Raw genomic sequence first — 17,817 nt, forward strand, 5'->3', positions numbered from 1 at the left:
GTCACAGTCCACAGAGGTCCTTTTATTGCTCCTGCGGGAGGACTATGAGCAAGTCTTTGGGCCTCAGCAAAGGGGTGTGAGTCTGCTCCTGTACTGATGTGGGTAGTGGGGGCCCATCTGCCTAACAGCAGGGTTACCTCAAGCTTTAGGCTCCACCTGAGTCAGGGCCATGCCCTGGCAGAAACTCAGCCACGGTGGGTACGTGGCATAATAGCTCTTTGGATTAATTTGGTGACACCCCCCCTTTAGAGCAAGGGTGGGAAGTTTATAACATCATTCACGGGCTGTACAAAATGATCAACTTGAAAATTAGCCTGCTGTATTTGGTAAAACATTTCATTATCTCACCCCTAATGCCTTGGCAGGGCCAGACAAAATGATTTTGTGGGCCTTATGTGGCCCTTGGGCCGGAGGCTCCCCACCCCCGATTTAGACGATGGTAGAAAGTACTGACATCATCACGCTGCTGATTTTATAGAGAAGCAAGACTTACTTCTCCACTGACAAGAATTTGTGGCACTCAGCAGCTGTTTGCAAAAAGAAAATAAAGCAACCTCTGCCCCCTTCTTCAGAATTCTCTGGACCTACATCTGTCTTCCCAGCTGTGAGCTGCTGAATTCCAGGGTGCAAAACCCAGGGAGACAAATGGGAGGGCCATGCAACGAATAATGACATGCTGCTTAAATATCAATCTTGGTTTATTGTGTGTCCATGGGCACATGTCTTCAAATTCAAGTGGCTGCCTCTCTCTCCCTTTCAATGTCTGTCTATAAACTTTCATGGTATTAAGCCTATGTTTTAATAAATATTTTGTTTGCTGTACTCCCATTAATATTCATAGGGAATGGAGCACTTTGGGTTTTGCGATTTCTAATAAACATCGATGGTGTTACTAGTTTGTACTGAGCATTCAGTACGCTCCATCAAAATGGCAGCTCTAATTAGGTTCCTTGAATTAGCTAATGGATTTTGAGAAAGATCGCTTAGAAAGCTCTTACAGCTGTCCAAGATATCCCTGCCATGGCAGAAAGACAAAAGGCCCCTGGAAGCTACAGACTTCAGAGCTTTAGAAATGCAGCTGACAGTTAAAAAGATAAATTACGTTCATATTTTTCTAGTGAAAGTCCTAATACTGAATTAATGTTATTCCTGTAGTGAGCATCCATTAAGAAGCTCATTTTATTATGAGGATGCATTTTGACCATTAGCTCTTTTCTTTGGCTCCTCCTCCCTCCCCACTCTCCTTTTTCTCCCTCCAATTCCCCAGATATTTTGGATCCCATATTAAAAAGCTTCTTTGAAGAAGAGGGAAATCACTCCCTTCCCACCTTTTTTGGGGGGGAGGGGGTAGATTATACATTTAGAAGTTTTCTTAGATATACAGTAAGCATTCAGTTCAAAAATGAAAAAGTAATATAGAAGGAAATAATTTTAGTGATTTAATTTAAGCTGTGGCTTACATTTTCCATAGAACTTGGGAGGGGAAAAGGCTTCTAGCTAGTGAGCTTGTTTGCACTTGGATAGAAGATGCTTTTGTGGGATAGAAATAATCTGAAAGAAAACTCAGCACCTCCTCCTTCCATCTTGATGTGGAAGGCACACGTAACGCAAGGCCATACAACGTGGCCTTCCTTCTTCCTTGCTAAGAACAAGTTTCTTTGACAAACGATGAACTGATGGCATCTGAATGATTGTACTTAATATATCTGCAAATAGGGAGAAAAAATAATATTTGTTAGTGGGAAGCACAGTAATTAAGTTCATGACAAAGCACAATCTTGAAACAAATAGTCACCCACAAGTCCCGTCTAGCTGGCCGTGTTCCTACTCATTAATTCTCTCTGTTCCACATAACACTGGGTTTCCCATCTATCCACTGAGAAAACGAATACCTGTTACTTTTTAATCTGGAAAGCTGCATTTCTCTAGGAACACAGTCAATCCTTTAGGGGCAATGTTCCCTGGGTCATTAACTCTCAACCATCCAAATACTGTTTTTCCCCCTGTGAGTCCTCGTAGCTCCTCTGTTTTTCTATGTTCTGTCCGCCTTTTGGCCTGTGTTCTGCTCATTAGTATCTTAACCAAACCAGCGGCTGGGCCAGGAAAAGAATGTGAAACGGCAGTCCATTAATTGGGGGATTGTTTACAGCTCTAGGAAAACACTGGTTGGGGAAGAACCCAAAGTTGTTGGTTTAAATGAGAGTTTTCCAAATCATCCATAGCGTCTATTTCTCGCACTCTTCCAAACCTCCCATTTCTGCCTACAACTGAGAGAGCTCACGGGAACGCTGCTGCTAGGAAAGCTGTTGGAACCAGGGATGAGAGAGGGAAGAACGTTGGCGCAACATATAGCTTACAGATGGGGCAGCTGCTTTGCCTCAGGATGATGTAAACAAAGCAGAAAAGCATTGTTATATGAAGTGTCAAAAAACAGAGGCTCCGTTTCCTCAATCCTTCCCTGCACGTGACTTTGCCACGGCAGATCAAAGGCACAATTGACATCATGTTTATTGAAAAAACCATCAACTGTCACACTGTCGAGAGGCTACCGAAAGCTCGAGAAAGGCATGTGTTTTATTCCTTTTCACGGGGTGGGTGAGGGGGTTATTTATAGAGTTCAATTGTCGACAGCAGAGAGCCTAATGCCCCTCTTCCAGGATCGTCACCACCAACGTATTCGTTTGCTTCTCAGAGCACAGACAGCTACAAATTGCTCCCCGGCAGGTACGCAGGCACGGCCTCCCCTCGCCTGGAGGGGCGATGGCTATTTATTAATTAAGGTTCTGTGACTGCTTTCGCTGAAAGTGCCAGTGACAATAAAAGTCTTTGTCAACCATAATGGGTTGGTTTCATTTGCTTTGTTTTGTTTTTTTAACTTTTTGCCCTCCCATTTGGCAGCCCGTGCCCTGTTCCTAATGGGAAATTTATCACTGTATTAACGATGCGTCATGCTTCATCACCAGTTGATGTTACTGGTTAAACAAGGGCTCTGGCTATAGAAAATGTTCTGTTTCCAAGCTGAAGGGAAATCTCCGTGTCCCATTGCCTCGAACTGAAGTTACCCTCCAACCACAGCCTCCAACAAGTAGGGAGATGGAAATAGGAGGTGGCCTTGGCCAATGATATGGTCAACCTTGTCTCTTGAACTCTACACGCACTCAAGGAACCATTGAATAGCAATGCAAAGGAAATCCATAGAGGTTCATTTCATAGGGTATGATGTGTGGGGTCAAAGGAAGTCAGGGTCTCCCAGGGTTATCCTGCTGCAAAGAAGAGCTCTCATGATAGTGCTGCCATATTTGAAATCCTCCAGTGATCCCACATCATCGTCCTTTTGGGAAAGACCGGCATAAGGAGCTGTCCAAGTCCTACCAGCTTCATTCCCCACCCACTGCACCACTCCCGCTATACCTGCCATGTCCTTCCATGTTTCCACTCTTTCCAGGTGTCCCTCCCACCTGAGCGTGCCCAGTCACCCTCCCTCTGCCTGCTCTCCTCTCTCCTTGAGGCCCTTCCCGGTCTCCTCAAGCCAACCAATCACCCTCACCCTGACCCACTGCAGGACATCATGATACTCGTGATAGATACTTCCTCATCATCACTGCCACACTGCACTGTATCCACGGCCCTCATGTGACTGTGAAATCTCTGAGGGTCCGGTTCTGGGTCTTATTCCCCTTTGTGCCATTAGGACCATAGACATGTAATGTTTAAGAATAAATAATAAATGTGCCTATCTGAAAACGTTCAGAGGGTTATTAGAAAATGTTTAAGAAAGCAGTTGATCTAAGTTTGATACCAATCAATGTATTAGTTTCTGAGCTGTTCTGAAAAGCATGGTCCTAGACAGGAGTTGTAGGAATGTGAACGTCTTTTCAAAACAACTGGAGCACACTAGGCGGTGGCACTCCAAGCTGTCTCTGTCCCGTAAATCCCTGGAGTCAGAAGGTCAGCGAGAGGTGACGGGGTATAGAGCTCAGGTTACACCAGGCAAATGAGCGCTGTGGGAAGTTCTTGGATTCGGCATCCTTTGGGACCTAAGTATATGTGAACGTTTTAGGTGGCTCTTTGGAGTTGAGAATCTCTTTGGATTGGCTAATTATTATAACCTTATTTAAAATGTCTAGCGCTCAGTATTCAGCATAAAGGTGTAAAAGGAATGAAAGGAATTGGGTAATATCAAAAATGTTCTTGATAGATTCTTAATTGCTTTTATGCTAATCATTTCAGAATACTTCATGTAGACTTCTATGCTTATGAGATAGTATGATTTAACACCATATATGTGATCATTAAGATCGGCCCCACAATCACATATCTGTGTGACCCATATGTCCCTTCTGGGTGTTTGGGTAGTTTATTATCATATATCCCTTTGATGTGTTGGTCAGGACTAGTTTACATATCTTATTATTTAGAAGGCTTTGTCTCCAAACAGTTAGTGTTGAGCTTCACAATTTTTAGCTTCTTTCAATTGAAAACCTTGTTCTTTTATATATTTTCTTCCTTTGTCACTTCTGTTATTTTCCCAAGGGAGGAAAAATAAGCCTTGTTATGTGATTAAGAAATTACTGTTTTAATCTACTGACATTTGGTGACCACAGCATACAATAGCCTATCCTGACTAATATAATCCTCCAAATAAAAAAATTTTTAAAAAAAGTATGCATGCACTAAATCATTTAGAATCTGCTTATTTTCCCTTAAAATTCTGTAGTCAATTAGGTCCTATTTTCTTCCAGTCTAAAAAGAAAGGTCTGGGTGGCAGCTTGGGAATCAGTGGCCTTTCATGGCATTCTGAGATCCCCTGGGAGGAGATGAGCTTCTTGCTTCTTTCCTCTGAGGAAGAGGGAATTTTATGGAAGCCCAGGAAATTCCCAAGGTTTTCTGGCCTGCTGCCACGAAGGCCTATTTTTCCCAGAATAGACTCTGAAAGTTTAATTCCCATCTAAATGTCAGATATGTATTTCTAAACCTCAAGCTGTGTTTAACTTAAGCCTAGAAGATAATTTCATCTTGCAAGCCCTACACTTATTGATGAGAATTTCTTTGACAAGTGTGTGTGTGTGTGTGTGTGTGTGTGTTGTAATAATATTAATTTGCTCACATACTGTATAAGCAACCAAAGTTTATTTCTCCTTAAACTATATTTTGTTCAGCTCAACAGTGCGAATAAGAGTTAAAGGTTTTATAGGTCCCTTCCATTTACCTTTTTATCAATATTTTGCTAATTTTATGTTGTACCATAAAACTCTTTGAAAAACCTTGCGTTTCATGTAGAGTCATGTCTTAAGGTTAGTTTCTAAAGTCATTAGGTGAGACAAAAATTGTGTATAGTCAGAATAGACCTTGGAAAACACTTAAGGTGAAGGCTGTTTTGGACCCTACCTGGCCTCTCACTAAATCCACCCCGCACTGTGTCCTTGAGCACCATGTCAGGTGGCTGTTCCCTGGTGGAGGAGTTGGCTTGCATGCAAGGGGCCATGTTGTGCAAGGAATGCACATCTTGAAACATTGGAATTGAGTTCAACACAATGTCAAGGTTACATTATGAGCGGTGCTTAGGAACTGACACCAACCCAGGGAAATGAATGCGCTCATGTCCAGGGCCATGTGCTCATTGCATGGACTGGCCGGTGGGAACACTAACACAACTTAAATTGCCGCACACACCCCCACCACACACACACACACACACACACACACACACACACACACATTTTTCTCTACACTCAAATATTTGGTGCATCAGTTAAACAGTTGGGATGCAATGTCACTATATTTCAACCATGTAAGAACAGCTGTAACTACATGAATTATAATTGAGAGCATGGTTTGTTTACCATCTTTAATGAAAGACACAGTGAATGCACAGTTCCAAATTGATCCAAATCTATTTTCCTTTGCATCTATGTATGTTTGTTTTTGCAAAGATGTAGAGTAGAAATGAAGGGCTAATTTTGCAACCATCCAGTGTAAACATTTCAACTAGATTTTTTAGCAACAAGTTACCACATGAAACACTTGATAAATTCTTTCTGTGACCTCCACATACCTTGTGTTGTTAATAAAATTGGCAAAATGTCTCTAGACATTATGTATCCTATGTTTATACATAACTCTAAATGTGTCCAGTATTTGTGTAAATTATTTAAGGCTCAAGAATACTGCGCTGTGTTGGAGGAAATGTATTAGAATACTATTCAAAATATGAATAACTCACCTGGATATTTTATGACTAATGGCAAAACTGGCTTCTGAAATTTGAACACAGCCAGGAGGTCCTTGTGCAGTATCAGAACAATGAAATTATGTGTTTCTGGCTTATAATGGCGAGTTGAAGCTGTTGTGTGTTGTCGAACTGTGAAAACACTGTCAATATCACTCCAAAGACATTCTGCCTTCGCTGGAAATGCAGACAGAGAAGCAGGATGTTCTGATGAGAGGTGATCTGCTTAGAGATTGGCCTCGCGTTGTCTCAAGTGATAAAGAGCAAAGGTAGAGCAATGCCTTTTAACAGAGAGGAGATGACATTGATCTGGGGAGATTCACAGTCACAACAATCAATCACACGGGAGAAAGTTGTCCTTCATGCATCAATGAGATTGCTTTCAACGATAAATGGCAGCGTGGTTCGTAGTGTGAGTAGAAATGCTTGCCATTATGCAATCGAAAGTGCCAGGGAAGGGGCCTTTACATCCACTAAGGCTTGATTCACTGGGGGTCAAGGTCCAGTCCAGGGTTAAGGTTTCCAGGAAAAATCTGCAAGCTGTAGGAATCAAAGTTGACTTTACTGAGTTAGGGATGGAGAAAACAAAACAAAGACCTCTAAGAGAGCAGATGCTGAAAGCAGGCAACATGTTGAGAAAGATGAAAGGTCAAGACTCCCGTTGCCATGGCAAAGCCAGGCACCCAGGTAAGCCAAGTCACGCTGTGGGTTGTAGCTGCTAGGTCAGCGTGACCCAGGCAGCATCGGGATGGCCCGGAGGAAAAACTGTGTTCAGGATTACAGGCTGAGCGAATGCATCACTGTGCTTTGCGGTTTCTCTTCCTCTTCTAACCCTACGTGCATATCAATCTCTCTGCACAGGTTTTTCCCAACTTCCCCACATGATCCTGACATAGGAAGTGATTTGTTGAATTCTTCGTAATTTATACAAAAACATACTTTTCAAAGTTACATATTAGCATAGAGCACTGTTTTTTCTCCTATTCTGCCACCAGTTTTTTTCTTATGTGACATTAAATATTCTCTTTAAATGGCTAAGCATTGTCCCTTCACCTTCTACGAAGTAGAGGTCAGAGATAATTGACAAATGTATCCCCGGAAATAAAGGCAGAGTCTAGATGTGGACAGTTTGTTTTGTCTGTTAATAATATGCTTCTCTCTCTCTAAACTCATTACTCTTGATTGAGGAATTTTTAGGCAGTCATAGTAAGCATGCAAAGGGCTCTTCATTTCAATGAATTATTTAATCAACAAGATAACTTAAATCTGATATATATTAAATGTCCATATGAGGAAAGGCATATTCTTATTATTTGGGGAAACATTTTAGCAAAAATAATTTAAAGTGATAAATAGTGATGATGAATTTGGGAAGAAATTGGAAAAAAATTCCCAGATGTGATTCATGGGTCCTCAGTTGTGGGTGCCAAAATTTCACTGGATGGACTAAGCCATGAAAAATCTTACTTGTCAATGTACCTTTCAAAAAATAAGTATAAGAAATTGGGAGCAGGAGAAGATAGGGAATTTACATAATCATAATATTTACTGAATATTTTTACACTGGATAATTTTTAGAGCTTTTCAGGACTAAAGTATCACTTGAAGAATTCTATAGAATTAGGCCCCATTAAAAGCCATTGTTTATTATTTAAGCTCCTTTAGTGTATATGGTCCACTATATAAATGCATTTTTGCTATGAAAGGCAAATCTGTAGAGTATTAATGTAAGTGCTTTTGGGCTATAGTTTCTGTAAATCTTCAAAAGCCTTTTGAATTAATGAGCCTGAATGCATTTATAAGAATCTCTAGGGACTTTTATTTGACAGGGATCTTTAGCACCAACAGAAAATAAGTAACAGTTGTGTCCATGACTGTCTGTCTTCGACGGAATAGTCTTTTCCAGAAACTAGTTTAAAGTAAAATTGGTCAAATAAGATTGCATATAGATTTTATTTTAGATTATATTTCATTCGTGTTATCGGGAGTGTTAGTGACCCAGAACACAGGTACTTTGAGAAGTCTGTTCCCACTTTCAAAAAAGAAATGCTCTGTTTTCTAAGGCAACAATGGTACTACTAAAATTGAAGTTTATAACAATGATAATTTTCAGGTCCTTGAATGCAAAAAAAAAAACAAACCAAAAAAAACCCAACAACCTGGGGAGTGGGGTGAGGGGGGGGTGGGAGGGGGAGAAACAGGAAAAGATTGGCATCCTGGCATTCTTAAAAGGCTACAAGAATGTTTTTCTTCACCCCATATCTTTCAAGAAGCTTAACCCTTTTTAAGAAAACCTTTAAAGTCCCACCCTTTTATGTACAGAAAGGTTGACACCATATTTATATAATTAAACATTTAGTGATAAACTTCAAAATAACATTTTACAGAAACTTCATACAAAATTAAAGAGTCGATGCAACCCCAAACTTACAAATACTCCGTGTTCTGATAATTGTTGGCATGTACTCATCTAATTCACATCGTTTTGTTCAGTGACTTCGTAAGGATTGCCACATCCAGGGAGGAATACTCCTGTGAAGGCTCCATTTTACAAAGACTATTTCTTAACCACATCGCCTTTCTGGACCCCAGGCTGGTACTTGCAAATGAGGCCTGTCCTCACCGAAGGCAAACGCCTCTGCAGACGCAGAGCTGCAGGTCCGAAAACAGCACGGCTCATTGGAATTAACCACGTGCCATTTAATCCCAGGGTGCACATTTTTACATACATACCTACCAAGGCATAAACACAAAATCACCCCAAGTTAATTCACAAGCCCAACAGTGGTTCATTGTCAGTGATCAGCTCCCCCTTATTCAGTCGGGGTGAACTTTCCTGGGAGCGGCCTTGGCTGCCAGTCTGTCCTGGTCCCCATCCAGCACTTCTCTCTCTTTCATGTGGGATCTTTGTCCCATGTGGATTCTCTTTCACACCCCATTCAGTTTTATACCCATTTCCCACATAAGCCTGTTAGAGATGTAACATTAATTATCCAGAACTCTCTGTCTGCAGTTGCTCCAACATCATTCTTGAGTGAATATGGACTTCGTTGCATGTCTTTCTATTGCTTTAGCTACTTTTACTTCTATTTTTATGGCACAGATCTGTGCAGATAAACGTGTATCAGAAGGTAGGGCTATAAATGTGCTCTGCTAAGTTCCCTCCGCCTGGACGTGCCTGTGATCTGCTGCTAGAAATGCCTGCTGCGTTTTAGTGCCTTTCTGGCAAGGCAACACGATATGGTAGAAGGAACTCAGGGTTTGCAGTCACCCAACCCCTGGCCCACCGCTCAGCAATCGTGCTGCTCAACTTCTCTGAGCCTCGTCTACTCACCTGTGCAATGTCAGTAACAGCGTCGTCCTCACAAATTTGATGGAGAGTTAAGTGAGATGAAGTATGTAAAGCATAAGTATTAAACTTGGGGAGTTACAGGAGCTTAATAAATATTGCTTTCCCTTTTCCAGCCTGCAGCAGTAATGGGAGGATTCATGCACTGGTGGGATCCCTAGGCCTGGCCTGTGCCCTCTCGCAACCTGGGAACCCTTGGGGAATGTCGGACTGCCAGTTTCGGCCCAATCCCCACAAGCCAGACTGAGGGAACTCACCAGTGCACAAATCCATGTACTGGGCCTCTAGAAGGCATATAAGTTATTTGGTTAATCCCTTCCTGCCCTCCCCCCTCCCCCCTTCCCTCTGAGATTCATCAGTCTGTTCCATGTTTCCATGTCTGTGAGTTGAGCATCTGCCCCCTAGTGGTCAGAGCACATCATAGCTACCGGTTGAACAGTTGAATGGTTGCTTAGGCTTTTAAATATAGATATTTTTATTGATTTCAGAGAGGAAAGGAGAGAGAGAGATAGAAACATCAGTAATGAAAGAGAATCACTGATCGGTTGCCTCCTGCATGCCCCACCCTGGGGATCAAGCCTGCAACCTGGGCATGTGCCCTGACTGGGAATCCAACCATAACCTCCTGTTTCATTGGTCAAAACTCAGCCACTGAGCCACACCGGCCTGGCTACATGTCTGCCTTTAAAGATACTGGTATAGCCAGTATAATTTACAAGAAATCGCTACAATATAAATCTGTTTTGTTACACGGTTTAAATTCATTTTACATAAAATTTCAGCACATTGAAAGTATAGGAGTGGCCTGATCACCTACATATAAATACAGCTATAATACGAGCCTTTCCTTTTTATAAAATGGCTAATTTTATCCAGTGAACAATTAATACAGAAAGGCAAATTTTCCATCTAGCAATGTGGAGATGGGGTTATTGATGCTTTGCCCCATGTTATATGGTTGCAAGAGTATTTGAGTTCCATCATAATCTGATATCACTTCTGAAGCTATTAGGCAAAATATTTCCTAGAATCACTACTGCTAAGTCCCATAAAGCCAGAAAAATAAATGGATAACATGTAATAAAGGAAGGAAAGTAGGAGTCCTCAGAAAGTAAGTTCTCAAGGCTAGGGTTAACTTTCATTGTGGGCTAGTATGTGACTTGTGGACCCAGTCTCTAAGATATTCTATCTAATAAAAGACAAAAAGGGTAATTAACCGTACCTATGCTACACTTCCCATTGGCTAATCAGTGAGATATGCAAATTAACTGCCAACAAAGATGGCGGCCGGCAGCCACACAGCTGAAGCGAGCAGGAGGTTTGCATGCTCCAGTGATGGAGGAAGCCAAGGTTCCCCGCCTGCCGCGGCCTGGCTCTGAGCTCTGAAAGCAACAAAATTTCAATTATAGAAGCTAAACAAACCCCAGATACCTTCTTTCAGCCAGCTGTGGCCTCAGAGCTGGGAGCGCCAGTGAAGGCAACAGAGTTTCAATTATAGAAGGTAAATAAATTACAGAATAAAAAAAAAAGAGAAAGAAAAAAAGGAGAGGCTGGGAGCTTCCATCTCCGGGAGGCTTGGCCAGCCTGAAAACGGCCCTCAGCCCCTCACCCAGACTGGCCAGGCATCCCAGTGGGGACCCCCGCCCTGAAGGGGGTGTGGCCAGCCTGAAAACAGCCATCATCCCCTCATCCAGGCTGGACAGGCACCCAAGTGGGACCCCCACCCTGATCCGGGACACCCTTCAGGGCAAACCAGCCAGCCCCCACCCATGCACCAGGCCTCTATCCTATATAGTAAAAGGGTAATATGCAAACTGACCCTAACAGCAGAAAGACTGGGAATGACTGGTCACTAATGACACACACTGACCACCAGGGGGCAGACGCTCAATGCAGGAGCTGCCCTCTGGTGGTCAGTGCGCTCCCACATGGGGGAGCTCTGCTCAGCCACAAGCCAGGCTGACAGCTGCCAGTATAGCGGTGGTGGTGGGAGCCTCTCCCGCCTCCTCAGCAGCGCTAAGGATGTCTGACTGCAGCTTAGGTCTGCTCCCCGCTGGCAAGTGGACATCCCCCAAGGGCTTCTGGGCTGCCAGAGGGATGTCTCATTGCCAGCTTAGGCCCAATCCCCCGGGAAGCAGGCCTAAGCCAGCAGGTGGACATCCCCCAAGGGGTCCCAGACTGCGAGAGGGCACAGGCCAGACTGAGGGACCTCCCCCTCCCCCCCGCCGAGTGCACAAATTTTTGTGCACTGGGCCTCTAGTCTATAATAATAAAGGCATAATATGCTCATTAGACCAGATGTCCTCTGGTTGACCTTCCGGACAAAGCCGGGACTACAAGGGAAGCATGAGTCCTGGGCGCCTGTTGGTGGCCAGAGAGAAGCCAGGGTCCCAGTTGCCAGAGGGAAGCTGGTGCCGGCAGCCAGGGGAAGGAAGGCCTACTCTTACACGAATTTTGTGCATTGGGCCACTAGTAGATAAGATAAAGGAAAAGACCCAGGTTGGAGATAGTGCACATTGGTGGGAAGACTAGTTTTTGAAGTCAGACAGACTTTAGTCATCATCTATTAGCCATGATTCCTCATCTCTGGGGAGCAGAACAATAAAACCTTTTTCCCAGCTGACATGGCTCAGTGGTTGAGCATCAACCTATGAACCAGGAGGTCATGGTTTGATTCCCAGTTGCAGGCTCAATCCCCAGTGTGGGGCATTCAGGAGACAGCCAATCAATGGTTTTTTCCCATCACTGGTGTTTCTCTCTCTCTCTCCCTCTCCCTTTCTCTCTGAAATCAATAATATATATATATATATATATATATATATATATATATATATATATATTTAAAAAAAAACAAAAAAAACACACCTACCTTTCCATTTTATTTGATATATTGAGCTATTTACAGCACCTGTTAAACAAGAATTGGAAATAAACTCAAGTGCCAGCTCTTGCAGATTGGTAGTGGCTTTCTGAAGTTCTCAGAAGGATCCTAAGATCATGTCTAGGGTCACTGGGAAAGAATGCTGTAATTGATTAGTGATGTCTGCTCTGGGCAAAATATGGAGTAAATAAAAGTCTGTAACAATATATTTACTATGTAAGTTTCTATCAATTATAACTATTATGATTATTGTTGCTATTATGACATGGTATTTTTATATTTATTTTCACATTTCTGCATTCTCAACACAAAATGGAATTAATTAACTGCTTTGGTAACAATAGCTGTGTATATCACTTTTATTGATGTGATGGTGAGCTTTTGTATATTGTCTGCAAAGAAGAGCTAAAAAATGAAGCCAAAATTTGCTGTTCCTAATTTTATTATATAAAACACCCACTTGAAAAAAATATGATACAGGTACTAACAGTAGAATGGGGGTTGGAGAGGAAAAGAAAAAGAAGAGGCCATGTTGAGATGTAGTTCCAGGTTATGACAGATATGTACGGTGTCCATATCTTCTTTAAAATACCCACAGGAGGGAGAAGGGACAGCTTGTCTTGCACTGAGATGGTCCATGACTTTCTAGTGGTTTTTTTTCCTATTTTTTTCTCTGAGGCCAGATTTCTTTTCTGAGTAAATAGTCATGTACCTGTCAACCATAAGAGATTTTCTGAATCCTAAACAGCTGATTTTGTATTCTTGCCCCAATCCCTCTCTTTGAGAACTAAAATCTGATTGAACCCGTATTTTAAAATGTATGTATTTATAGATATATAGACTAGTTTACAGTCTGAGTATGTTTTCTTTCTCCGCCACAAATGTAGGAAAGTGGTGGGTTTTGTGTTTTTTAAAATGATGCATTAGTCAGTTTCTTTTTTTTTTCTTTATTACCGATGACCTCTTTCTGCTTGAATTCAGTGCTTCGGTTTCTCTGGGTAAACTAATAGATTATGTATGTGAGTTTGCACTGTGTTGACTAAACTTGTCTGGTGAGTTTGACTGCAGCTCATGCTTTCACGTAATCAGCGGACGCTGCACATTGGATACGGGTATCATAGCTCCTCATACGCAGGCGTGAGGCAAGCTGTGCCAGAGAGCGCTCTGTAGTTTGGAAAAGCATATCAGGCCTTCCAACTTTTTTTTAAGTGCTCAAGAAAAACTTCTATTTAAAAAAAGAAGAGAAAAGCATGGTATAGAAACAGAATTATTTGAGAGTTTTGAAATACATATTGAAAAAATATCAAGGTATGTAATCTATAAAGGTTTGTCTTTTCTTAACCAAAGGCATCAGCTACCGAGGGTATAGGGTACATGGAAAGCCTAGCACCAGATACTAACTTTGTAGAGAGGTTGGAAGGTATCAACACGTGGTCCTGCTTTTAATTAACTTACAATCTAGTTTGGGAAGAATATTTTTCCTCCAAAAGATGTTTAATCATCATTTTCTTGTTATAGTTTTCAAGTATAATTTTTCGGTGTTTTAACAAAATGGTAGGTGACCTCTTTCTATTGCTTTCAGAGATCTCATTTTATATCTTAGTTAAACTTAAAACTCAGCTGTAATACTGGGGGATGTTTGGGGCATGTAAAGCTCTTCACAATGGGGCCCCTACTTACCTTTCTCAGTCACACCTGTCTCTCTTTTCTTTTCTTTTTTTAAAAAACACAAGTGCTCAAGAAAAACTTCTCTTTCCTGCTCCACCCATATGCTCTGTATACTGAAGCAGTGATTCTTACAGACTCATGAAATAGGAGTGTCATTATGGTTGTTATTACAAATTGAGTTAAAATACTAAATTTTGCAAGGAATATGCTTTTGTCAATAAAGTAAATTCAAAATATCCCAGATCACCAACACACGCACTTTTATTCTACTGTGCTTCCTCAATAAGAGAAGAAAGAGAGCATGTACCACCTGATATGTGCATGAGGTAGGACAAATGAAGCTGAGACCGCTGCTTGCCCCAAATAACTTACTTGCATTCCCCAAAACAAGATGCTTTCTCATTTCTGTCCTTTACACTGCCCTTTCCTCTGTCCAGAATTTCCTCATCTTCCCCAACTGTTGAGTACCTTCACGATTCAGCCAAGGTGTCACCTCCTCTATGGAGCCTTCCGTGATCTTCCTCTGTGGCCCTGCGCTCACCTTGTCTAAGTTTAAGCGGTCTGTTTCCTCACTGTGCAGACTCTGTTATAGCACCTGTCACAGTGGGTTGCAGTCTTTTTCACTATCAGTCCCCTAACTCCCAGACTGTGCTCTTTTTGCAGACAAGGACTGTGAATTGTCCATTTTTACTTTCCCAGATCTTAACTTAAGGTCTGACACAATAGGGCTCTCAGTTATACCTCAGATGAACCAAAGAAGTTGAACAACTGTGAGTTCTGCCGATCATTCCTTTCTTGTTTCCTAGCCCTGAATTGTATCTCATGGTGTTGGGTCTATTGAAATGAAGGAGACAAATACTAGCTAAAATGGAGCCACTGGCTGGCCAGTTTGGGGTTGAGTGGATGGGTCACTGGAGAATTTATAATTCCTGAGAGGAAGAAGTGGTAAAGTAGAGAGAGAACCTTGGACTAGTAAATAAGTGGACACGTTCTACTATTACCCGCTTTCTCTCTTTCTTTGTTACTTTTTGGCATGGGTTACACATTGACATGTACATGTACCTCACCCGCCCACACTCTAAAAATGCATGAGTCTCATTGAATTGAACACTGGCACATGCCAACTCTGTGTCACATCCAATCTTCAGTTCAAGCAACTGGTCTCTAATAGGCAATAGTTAGTTGAGAAAATGAGATACCCACATGAAAATGTAACCAAATTTTGTGGGTGTGACTATAAGAAAAATGTGATGGCTCTTTTAATTGCTCTACAGGTCAGGACCTTTTCTTACCTTTTCAAAAGGCACTTACTAAGCTCAAGTCAGATGTTCTGACCCTTGAAGCTAAAGGTATGCATGTCAGGACTGGTTTTTGTTCATTGTTATTACTGATTTCACAGTTTTCCTAGCATAGTGCCTGACATTATTGAATCTTCCAAATGCAGATGTCAGCTCCTTTAACAAGAAGATCAAAAAGTGAGTTTCCAGGGTGACGTGCACTGTGTGACTGTGTTTGTTTGTGTTCTGTAGTGGCTATCCCATGAGTGGAGGTGCTGATCGCATCCAGAAGTTGCGGAAGGAGTATTATCAGGCTCGGAGGGAAGGTTTCACATTATATGAGGACGACGAAGGAAGAGCAAGGCCATCTGACTATGACCTTCACTGGGTAAGCCCATGCCTAACTCCAATTATTGAAATTACTAGTATCTTTACTGAGATAGTTTAGAGCAGAAGAACACGGCCAAGGATGATCTAAATATATTGTTATATTTGGGTTATCCCAACCACAGCCATTCCATTCCTATTAGTCCACCAGACCCTCTCCCACAGAAGTTGTTCACATAAATCAAACCACACTAATGCACAGTAGTTCATTTTAATTGCTCTCATATTTACTCCCTGTTGGACTTGTATACCAACTTGGAGGGGAGCAGATGTTTGCTGTTTTAAAGAGGACAAAGAATCTTTGTCATCATCCACTGCACTCTAATCTTTGCCCTCCATCTTGGGTCTCAGACATCTGGGCAAACAGTAATGGAACATGCAGCATAAGTCATTAAGCCTTTTCAAAATGGGTATTAGAGTACATTTCAGAAGGGTTGTCTTCAGAGATATCAATTGTTTGTACATCACACCTGAACAATTCAGATTTTGCTGATCTTACCAGACTCCAAGATCATTTTATTTTGAGGCAAGGGCAATTTTTGTTTTAGAAAATTCTCTTTACCAATCCTTCAGCATTTGGGAACAGAAAAGAATATTTTGACCTCTAGAGAGGTAGACTTTGTGTTTGTTTTTTTCAGGGCAGTGATTCATTCTCCTATCATTTTCGAGAAGGCAAAGCTGTACTTACAAAATACATTTGACTCTTGAGCATCCACAAAAATCCCCAAGAGGAGGGTGCTTAGAGTTTGATTAAAAGTTGAAACCTCCTTACCCTAAAGGCTACTCCAGATAAATAAAAGATTGGAGCGGCCTGAGCATCGGTGGAAGTCCTTTGGGACTTGCCTGCCTGGTCCCCCAATATTGCAAAATTAAAAAAAAAAAGTGCATGTTGCCCTGGCCAGTGCAACTCAGTTGGTTGGGCATCATCCAGTGCACCAAACGGTTGCCGGTTCGATTCCCAATCAGGGCACATGCCCAGGTTGGGGGCTCAATCCCCGGTATGGGCATGCAGGAGGCAGCCGTTCGATGTTTCACTCTCACATTGACGTTTTTCTCTCTCTTGCTCTCTCCCTCTCCCTTCCTCTCTCTCTAAAAATCTAATTTTTTAAAAAGTACATGTCACATACTTAAAATAGTGCCAGAGACTGGGTTTTGGTGTTCAGTAAACATTAGCACTCATTGCTGCCATCATCACTGGAGCAGAGCTTGTGTGGTAATAGTGACAGCCTCTTCGTGAGTCAGCTCTCACTCACCCTCTCTGATGACCACTGCCGGCTGCTACAGTTCTTAGTGCTTTCTTGAGAACCACATAAGAACCTCGCTTATTCCCCGTGGTCACTAAAGACACCAGCTCTTTTGAAGGGCAAATCTGTTTTTGAAAAGTTTTCTGATGTTCACACTCCTATTTATGCTCACAAGGGCAGGGTTGGAAGAGTAGAGTCCGGTGACTGAGCTGATTGCCTCTGGTGTTCACTTCAGTGCTGTGGCTTCCTGTGTGCGGCCCTCAGAACATTCCCACTGCTGTTTAAGAGCCTGTCTGAGCATTCAGCACTGTTGTGCAGAGCATCTAAAACTCCCAGCACCAGTAGGTTCTTCCATGTGCGATAAGACTTTAAAAACACTCATCAGAAAGGCACAGTAAGGATTGGCAGCCTTCTACCAAATGACTCCCACCTCTTCCAGAGATAGGCATCTTGCGGCTATAGGTCAAAACAAACAGCTATTTATTGGCTTGATTACAGACATTTGAATTAAACAGAATGACATTAGCAGTGATGAGGCAACTGGTCACTGATATTCTCAGTAGCAGAAGAAAACAATTCTCTAGAATAACAATGGAGAGAACCGTTCACTATTTCTAACTTAAATTGAGATCAACTTGCTGACTTTGATGAGAAGTTCTGCTCCCTCAATCAAACAAACAAGCAATGAAATAAAGGGAAGTAGTTTCCCCCAAACCAAAAGGGAACACCATGCCCAATGCATTGAAAAGTCCTCCATCTCAAAACCACTATGAGCAACAGAA

General features: G+C 42.1%; 1 protein-coding gene across 1 annotated transcript in view; it reads left to right on the plus strand.

The window, feature by feature from the left end:
- PARD3B (par-3 family cell polarity regulator beta) overlaps positions 1-17,817 on the plus strand; it is a 907,405-nt gene that overhangs the window by 792,450 nt on the left and 97,138 nt on the right. The window contains exon 21 of the mRNA XM_081095604.1: positions 15,657-15,792. Within this exon, the coding sequence (XP_080951730.1) occupies positions 15,657-15,792 (136 nt within the window). The remainder of the gene's footprint in view (positions 1-15,656; positions 15,793-17,817) is intronic.

This window comes from Myotis nattereri (assembly GCF_964212035.1).
Source record: "Myotis nattereri genome assembly, chromosome: 7".
Classification (NCBI taxonomy): domain Eukaryota; kingdom Metazoa; phylum Chordata; class Mammalia; order Chiroptera; family Vespertilionidae; genus Myotis; species Myotis nattereri.